This window comes from Carassius carassius, chromosome 44, assembly GCF_963082965.1.
Source record: "Carassius carassius chromosome 44, fCarCar2.1, whole genome shotgun sequence".
NCBI lineage: Eukaryota > Metazoa > Chordata > Actinopteri > Cypriniformes > Cyprinidae > Carassius > Carassius carassius.
This window is the reverse complement of record NC_081798.1, coordinates 23,639,628-23,648,896: the sequence shown is the minus strand read 5'-3', so window position 1 is coordinate 23,648,896 and position 9,269 is coordinate 23,639,628. Positions and strand designations below refer to the sequence as shown.

Genomic DNA, 9,269 nt, shown 5'->3' with positions numbered 1-9,269 from the left:
TATGTTGACCAAACACTTCTTTCATGTGGGCAAAAAAGGCAGATAATGAGGCAATTACTGAAGCGTTTGTCTCCCAGAGAGGTTGAGCCCAGTGTAGCGCTCATCCAGAGAGAAGTGAAATGAATGCAACGCGACCAGGTTCATTCTGAAACAGGTGAGAGTTGGCCTCGATGTAGAGCGAGCACTGAAGCAAAAACCCACTGCAATCCTCGGCCGCGCCGCTATATGTCACTGATCGGTCCACGGGACTGGCAGAGGCAGCGGCCGAAGTGGGCATTGTTGCAGGTGGCTGCTGGAGTGCTTGCTGTACGGCCGTGATGATCTCAGGGTGAATGTGGGTTGTGCTTGTCGTGGGTTGTGGTAGTGAGGACCGTACAGCGTGAACCTGTGTAGCAAATGAATCCGCGTTGTGGTCTCCATCTGTGTCCAGAGAGCTCTGCATGAGGTCTGATCTTCTGTCAGACACAGACGGGAACACAGAGGTAGGTGAAGGTATATACAGTGTTTTATTGTCACAGAGGTTTCAGACACAGGTGAGGTAATAGGAAATATCTTGACTCAAAGAAGAATATAACTTAGCTCTGGTCGTAATGTCTCTTGATAACAGGATCAGAAGAATGCACAGAGGAACTGACGAAGAACAGGAACGATAGGTATCCAGGGGAGCAGCACAGGTAACAAGAATATAGGTAAGTTCATGGAGACAAATGCGAGATCATACGAGGAGTGAGGCTAAGTGAAAGTCCTTTTATAAGATCCTGGTGATGATGAACAGGTGATCAGAATTCCGGTGATTGTGAGCGAGTAGGCGTGGCGTCTGGAAAAGGTGAAGGCTGTGACTCCGTGACACACATAGTGGTATGTTCCCTGTCTTGTGTATGGACATTTATTTTAAAGAGTATTTTCTGTCCCTATTGTTCTGTGTTTTCATTTCTTGTTTGCCTTTGGTTCCACTGCTTCTTTGTTTGTTGCCATGGTTTTTCATTAGCTCCACCCTCTCCTTGTAAACTTATCTTGTGTATTTACAAATAATGTGTTTCTCTTATTTTGGAAATACATGGATATATTGTGTGCCTGTTGTCACCTCTGTTTTATAACATGTTCTTGCCCATTTTCTTCACAGTTTTGGCTATACCATGCCTGGATTTATGTTTATTACGTTTGTTTGAATAAATGTTGGTGACTGCACCTGGAGCCTGCTTTCCCTCATTCTGAAACAGCCATGTTACACATACAGCATACTCAAAATACATCCTAAACAGCAAATCTAAAATGCTTGATTGTTTAGCCTATATCATTGCACAATGTGAACTACAGTATATTATTGCCTAGCTCTAATCTGCTTAATGTGGTTACAATGAAGATTAATATCATGTTTTTCTGTACAATTTCTTTGAAAATGTGTATTGTAAAAAAAATAAACAAATACATTTGATGACCTATTTTGAAATATTTCTTGTCTATTTATATTCTTTTATATTATAAAGAACAGTAGCATGCTGCTTCTTACATGTTTTAGAAATGTTAGAGTTATGTGAGGTAATTGTGCAGATACAGTAAAGTACAGCAGATACACATTTGACTGTGTAATCATAACTAACTACCTCACTTGCTGCCACAGCACACACAGTGGACAAGAATCTTTTGCTCTTTTAGCAGCACTGAACATATAAAAAACTCTCATTAATGAAAATAGTTTTTTGACAATTATTTGTCTACGAGGGTATATTCATCTACAAGAAAAACTACTCACTTCCAAATTAAATTCTGATCAGGCATGTGACTGTTTTGGATCAAGTTATGTCAAGTTTAATTCTCTCCAGTTTCATTTGGAGCAAGTCAGCGGAGCAGTTTATCCTCTACTGTATGGGTTCACTGGGTTGCAGTATTTATATCCTGGAATTTCAAGACATTCATCATCACAACTGAGGTGGCAAGTTGTTGTTTTGGTCTTGATTATCTGGGTACATTTCTGCAGTTATGTCTTCTCCTGGTAAGACAGGAGCAGTTTCAAGCTCAGCGAGTAGGCTTTCACGAACAAAAAGCAAGAAAAAACATTTTGTACATCAAAAAGTGGAGGTATTCTGGGCAAGCGATCCCATACTGACAGTTTTTATGTGGGGCATCAATCACACGGTATGTTATTGCAAAAATGTGTTTTATATCTGAAAAACATATTTAAAAAATGTTCTCAAGTACTTGAAAATGATATGTTGCTTATTTGCTTAAGTATAATGCAATTTTTTTTTATTCTTGTTATGCGGTGGGAGAATGATTTTAATTGATACCAACACCAACATAAAGCATTACAACTTTTCAGCCTTCCTTGACATTTTAACCTGCATTTTACCATTGTAGATAAACGACCTCTTTCAAGTGCCTATGCCAGTAATGCTACTTCCAGATGACTTCAAAGCCAACATAAAAATGAAAGTCAACAACCATTTATTCAACAAGTATGTATTCAATAATTTTACTACATTTAGCACAGTTGACTCATCATGAATTAATATTTGGCAGTGGTTTTGTTTAGTGCGGTGCTGCAGTCCAAAAGTTAGAGATGACAATATACGGTTGGCTGCATTTACATAGGTACATGGCAAATATTTGTTTATTTTTTATTATTAATCTAGACATATCTGTTGTCATAGTCACAGTTTTTAGACAATTTTACATGGCTGCACTTTGAACTGCACAAAGCTTTTTAAAACTCATAATCCGCCCTGGTATGGAGTTGTTGTTTTTTTTTGTTTTTTTTTTAATATTGGTTGGAGTGGGGTTTAGTGACAAAACTTGTGACTTCACTAAAATGCAACCTTAGTCACAGTTCTTCTTATTAATTAGCAATTAGATGAGAACAAAAATATATTGTTTATTCAGACACACATGGCATGACTATTTGTAAATATTCAATGCTATACTGTAATCTTGACAGTATATGTGATTGTAAGTGGTTTGTGCAGTAAACATGAAGTAAAACAAATGTATACTTTATTTATATTAATAAATAAATAAAATACATTTGAATAGATTGTGATGTAAGTTATCACTGTCAATTCGCTATTCACTGATTTAATTAAAACAAACTCAGGTGAAATTGCTCTGTTAGTGCTGTTTATTTGAATAAGGGTGAACGCACTCATCGGAACCTCAGTGAGCACTAAACAAGCAGCTGAGACCCACCTTCTCTGAGTTTGACTAAAATATAGACACAGCATGAACCAAACTCATTACAGTTTGGAACCGCCATCTCCTTGCAGCAGATCTCTCTTCTGTTAGCTCTGTCACAAAATATGCATCATAAATTCTGTCCAGTCAGGCTGTATCTTTAGGTTCAATGTTACATATGACTAAATATAACATTTTATTTTTGGTCTGACCAAAAGAACAACTATAAGCATTAACAGTCCCCTAATGTCTTAAAGCACCCAGTGAACAAATAAATATATAAAAATAAAATATAATTTATTTATTTATTTATGTATTTATTTATTAGTGTTTTTTATGTTAAGTGAATTTATTAGAAGTATTAGAGGGGTTTTGCACTGTTAAAATCCACATTGTTTATTTATTTGTTAATTTTCAGGGAAAACCTCCCTGGACATTTTAAGTTTAAGGAGTACTGTCCACTGGTGTTCCGGAATCTAAGAGAGCGATTTGGAGTTGAACATCAGGATTATCTGGTATGAATTTTTTGTACAGTTTAAGTCTAAATGTATGAAAAGTTGAAAGATTTCTGTGATATTTTTGAACATGGTTCTCTGCTGTACTTTATCTGTACTTTAAAAAATTACATGTGAGTAAAAATCAAGATTCACACATCACAATTGTTCACACAATATTTTGCTGTGAGTTTGCAAAAGCCTGAATTTGCATGAATCAGGTCAGATAGGCCTAGTATACAAAAGGACTTCATGGGTGTTTTTAGGTCATGTGATCAAGTACATTTGCATGGTGGCTATCATTTGCTTTTATGTTTGCATGAGGCAATTGTCGGTGTATTCTGCATTTAGTCCATCTGTTCATAAAATGTGCTTGCTTAGTTTATTTTATTTTATATTTCTTTATTTGAATGCGTTATATGGAGTTTTATGTCACTGTGTGCTGCAAGGACCTTGTAACCCACACAAAATCTAAATTTTAACCACAGAGCAAGTTCCATAGAATTTACTTTATTTTCTTTTAATACTTGCATACTCCTGTGGATCAGCATCCTACACCACTTTGTGTTCAAGGATTTTGACTCCTTTCCCATTGTATTGCTATCCAGCACGATCAGTGGAAGATGTCACCACAATTGAACTACTCACTAGACCACTTTTAATGTAAATACTGTATCACTAACACAAACCTTTTTGCAGAGATGTCACAAGCTCACCAGTTTATGTCTTCCTGCCTGTCACAAGACCAGTCACCTCTGCTCATTACATTTCCCAGAATCCTCCCTGGCTCACACCAACTCATTGTTCCCAATCACTGCACCTGTCGGCCATCAGCCTTATCAGTGGGTATTTATAACCTAGCACTAAGCACCCACACATTGTCTGGTCTCATCTACGCCTCTATCAAGTTGGAGTTACCCCTTTGTAACAAGTTCAAGTCTACTCCGACCCCAGAATTCAGTAAAGCATCAGAGTATGCATCAGAGCCCACTCTAACCCCTGAATCTTTAGCTTAACCCACTCGTACCAGTGAGTTAACTCTACGTTTATCTACAGTCCAAAAGCCCATACAAGAATACCATCCAGACCATGCATCCAGATCATGGGTGGTTCTAGCCAGAGTCGAAAGAAGGCTTATGTTCCCGAGTTTATCCCAGAGAGGGCTTCCGTCTCCGAGTCTAGCCCAGAGAGGGCTCCAATCCCCGAGGCTCACCCCAGTTTGGCCCAGAGAGGTCTTTTGTTCCTGAGTTTAGCCCAGAGAGGGCTCCTGTCCCCAAGTTTAGCCCAGAGAAGGCTTCTGTTCCCAGAGTCTAATCCAGAGAGGGCTCCAATACTGAGTCTAACCCTGAAGAGAATCCAGTTCCTGAGTTTAGCCCAAAGAGAGTTTCTGTTACCAAGTATAGTTCAAAGAGGGCTTCTGTTCCCGAATTAAGCCCAGAGAAGGTTTCTGTTCCAGAGTTTAGCCCAGAGAGGGCTTTTGTTCCCCATTTTAACCCAAAGAGGGCTTCTGTTACCGAATTAATCCCAGAGATGGCTTATGTTACAGAGTTTAGCCCAGAGAAGGCTTTTGTTCATAATTTTAGCCCAGAGAGGTCTTCAGTTCCCGAGTTTGGCTCAGAAAGGGCTCCAGTCCCAGAGTTTAGCCCAAAGAAGTCTTCTATTCCCGAATTAAGCCCAGAGAGGGCTTCTGCTCAAAAGTTTGGCCCAGAGAGAGCTTCTGATCCAGAGCTTGCCCCAGAGAGGGTATTTGTTCCAGTCCAGTGCAGGCTCCAGCCCCTGACCAAAGTCCAGTACAGGCTTCAGCCAACAAGCTCAGTCTAGCGCTCGACCTCGTTTTAGAGCTATGCCAGAATCTGCTCTAGTCAATGGATTTGCTCCAGAGTTTGCTCCTAGTCCAGAGTCTGCTCCAGAATGTTCTCCAGAGTCGGCTTCAGAATGTGCTCACTTTACAGAGCTTAAGCAGGAGCCCGGTCACTTCACAGAGCTCAATTCTGAGCGTAGCTCTCCTTCATCGTCCCTGGTCCCATTAAGCTCCTCATTGTCTCCTGAGTTTCCTTCGTCTCTGCTGGCCCCATCCAACTCTTCTTCATCTCAGTTTGCCCCGTCCAGCTCTCCTTCATCTCCATCTGTGTATATTGTCAGTAAAGCCGGTTCTATGATTAGTAGTAAATCTCCAGCACATGCTTTCAGACGGAGCAGCATTTACTACACAGAACCATAGTTCACTGACAAGCTATGCAAAATCACGTTCATAATCACATATGGTTTAATCACGCGATTATGAAAGTGAAGAAATCGTTCTGGAATTAAGAAAGCTGTTTGCATAGCTTGTCAGTGAACCACGGCTCTGTGTAATAAATGCTGCTCCATCACATGAAAATACCACATTTAATAAAATGTTATTAAAATACCACATAATAACATTAATTTCACTCAAAACTCACTTCATAACATCATTCGAGCGTATGAAGTAAATCCTCCTGTGGGATGATGTGGCTTCTTACACAGAATAAGACACGTAACATATTTTATAGTATTCTAAGCAGTGATAAAGGCTATGTCGATTAGCATTGCATTTTTATATACGTTATTACAATAAATGTCATAATACAAACTCAGATAACCCATACATTGTCATAGTCATATCTTAATTAGTCCCGATGAATTAATGAAAGCAGTTAAATCTTCTGTTTATTCAGCAACCACTATTGGCATTTCCTGGGTTTCTTCTGCGAGGCGTATTTGGCCTTCGGATGGAGATTTACTGCTGATCACAGAACCGTGCTTCACTGAAAGATATGCATGACAATTGCAGCTTCTGCCTAATCACGATTTATCGCCTTTTAATTTAATTTTCATTAATCATGCAGCCCTGCCCTCCTGTGACCGCTCCTCCAGAGCGCTTCCCAGTGTCTGCTCCTCCAGAGTGTACTCAAGTATTCTATGCTCTTTTACTCAACATGGAGCCTACCTTGGTCACCTTGGCAGAGCACAGTCCTGTGATTGTCCCCAAGAAAATTCTGGGTGAGGGATTCTCCCTCATCAAGGCCAGTGAGGTCATCTGTGCGCCCTGTGCTCCTGGCTCCTTCAGTATGACTGCGGTGGTCATCTGTACGCTCTGTGCTACCAGCTCCTTCGAAATTACCGTGGTGAATGTCTGTACTCCCTGTGCTCATGGTCACTTCGATACAACTGTGTTGGTCGTCTCTACTCCCTGTGATCCTGCTTTCTGTAGTATGGCAACGGCAGTGTTAATTTTGACAGGCATTTTTGATTTAGTCTTAGAGTCCTATTTTAACGATCCAAATGCAAAGTGTAAAGCGCACAGCGCAGGTGCACTCAGGGCATGTCAGAATCAATTTTTGCTATTTTAACGACGGAAAAACAATTGGCGCGCCCGGGTGCATGGCCTAAAAGGGTTGTCCCTATTCTCTCAATGAGCAATGGGTTTTTTTGGGCGTAACGTGCGATAAACCAATCAGAGTCTCATCTTCCATTCCCTTTAAGAGCCAGTTGCGCTCGTGCCATGATGGATTTGCTATTTACATGGCGGAATTTGGTGTCGGGTCTCTGGGCTAATCACCTGCCTTTTGGTGTGTGTGTGTGTGTGTGTGTTGGGATGGTTTGACAGCTCACCGCGTCTGCCTGTTTGTGTTTTCCCTGCCTCCCTTGCTTCTCCATTGTTAACCTTAATTGCTCGCCACGTGTTCTCTATGTCCTTCTAATTTTTTCCCCTTTATTATTCCCTGTGTTTCTCTGTCTATTGTCAGACTGTTGTTATTCGTACCAATAGCTCCGATCATCTAGCAGCTCTTTGTACTCACCTTGTCGTGTCTTGTCCTCAGGCTCCAGTGTGTTTAGCTGATTCCTCTGCCCTTGTTCTTACAAGCCTAGAGCTCCTAGTAGCTTCCAGCTGTTCATCCCTCCGGTTCGGCGGTTATACGTACTTCTGTGAAACGTGACTCATCTGCTACTCATCCTGTCACTGCGAGTGAAACCTGTGAAACGTGACTCATCTGCTACTCATCCTGTCACTGCGAGTGAAACCTGTGAACCGTGACTCTTCTCCTCTGACTCCTCTGTTTTGAATAAAGCCAATTCTCCTGCGGGAATTGGATAGACTCTTTAGTCTTGCGCTCCGTAATGAGGGTCGTCTCAGCCGGCGCCGCAAACAACGGCAAACACCCGCCCCGTGGCGCCACCTAGAGTCCTCCTCTGCCAGTTCAGCCGGCCGACAGCCCTCGAAGGAGGAGCCCATGCAGTTGGGTCGTCTACGGCTTACACCACGGCAGAAGCAGGAGCGTCTGTCGTCGGGGCCGTGTCTATTCTGCGGCAAGGGAGGCCACTTCGCCCTTCAGGGCCCGTTAAAAGCCAGGGCCCACCAGTGAGGCGGAGAGTCCTGGTGGGCACGGTTCTCAGCTCAAGCTCTCCTGCAGCACGCACTCAGCTGCTGTTACAACTCTCCTTCCAGACTTGTTTACACACTGGACTCGCCCTTGTGGACTCAGGGGCTGAGAGGAACTTCCTTGATGCTGCCTCTGCTGAACGTTGGAGAATACCGCTTGTCCCTTTGGTTAGTCCCGTATCAGCATGGTCATTAGCTGGCCGTCCCCTTACCACAATCACCCACGTCACTCCCAAGATAGATCTCCATATTGCTGGCAGCCATCATGAGCGGATTGAACTGTTTATTATTGATTCCCCTAAGGCACCTTTAATTCTGGGACACCCATGGTTGCACAAGCACAATCCCCACATTGATTGGGTCAGTAATTCTGTTTTATCCTGGAGTCAGTCTTGTCACGTGTCATGTTTGGGTGCTGCTTTTTGTCCTGTCTCTGTGTCTTGTGTTCCTCAGGAGGATCCCTCTGACCTGACTGGTGTTCCGGCGGAGTACCATGATCTTCGGGCGGTCTTCAGTAAGGCCCGGGCCACCTCGCTACCTCCGCATCGCCCTTACGACTGTGCCATTGATCTCCTCCCGGGCTCTTCTCCGCCTAAGGGTCGTTTATATTCCCTTTCAGGTCCTGAGAGAGAGGCCATGGACAAGTACATACGTCACTTCAGGCTGGGTCACTTCAGGCTGGGCTCATCCGCCATTCCTCCTCTCCCGCTGGTGCAGGGTTTTTCTTTGTTCAGAACAAGGACGGCTCCCTGCGCCCCTGTATTTATTACAGAGGTTTGAATGACATTACTATCAAGAACAGGTACCCCATATCCTTTAATGTCTTCTGCTTTTGAATTATTACAGGGAGCTCGGGTCTTCACCAAGTTAGACCTGCGCAACGCCTACCACTTGGTGCGCATTCGGGAGGGGGATGAGTGGAAGACGGCATTTAACACCCCTTCGGGACACTACGAGTACTTGGTTCTTCCGTTTGGTCTTACCAATGCTCCAGCAGTTTTCCAGGGACTCGTCAACAGCGTGTTGGGTGACATGATTAATCAATTTGTCTTTGTGTATTTGGATGATATTTTGATTTTTTCCTCTTCTCTCCAATTACACACCCAGCATGTCAGACGGGTTCTCCAGCGGTTACTAGAGAACCAGTTGTTTGTCAAGGCAGAGAAGTGCGAATTCCACACTGAGTCAGTTACGTTCCTTGG

The 9,269-nt window shown here is 42.6% G+C and overlaps 1 protein-coding gene across 3 annotated transcripts in view; it reads left to right on the top strand.

Annotated features, from left to right (window-relative positions):
* Nucleotides 1-1,776: 1,776 nt before the first annotated feature.
* The window catches only part of pip4k2cb (phosphatidylinositol-5-phosphate 4-kinase, type II, gamma b), a 56,340-nt gene continuing 48,847 nt past the window's right edge, over nt 1,777-9,269 (top strand). For 2 of the 3 annotated variants that reach the window (XM_059537248.1, XM_059537247.1), the window contains exons 1-3: nt 1,809-2,136; nt 2,359-2,456; nt 3,587-3,683. In XM_059537248.1, the coding sequence (XP_059393231.1) occupies nt 1,981-2,136; nt 2,359-2,456; nt 3,587-3,683 (351 nt within the window). In that variant the 5' untranslated portion in view covers nt 1,809-1,980. Of the gene's footprint in view, nt 2,137-2,358; nt 2,457-3,586; nt 3,684-9,269 lie in introns of all 3 variants that reach the window. The other variant, XM_059537249.1, reaches the window with a different exon arrangement.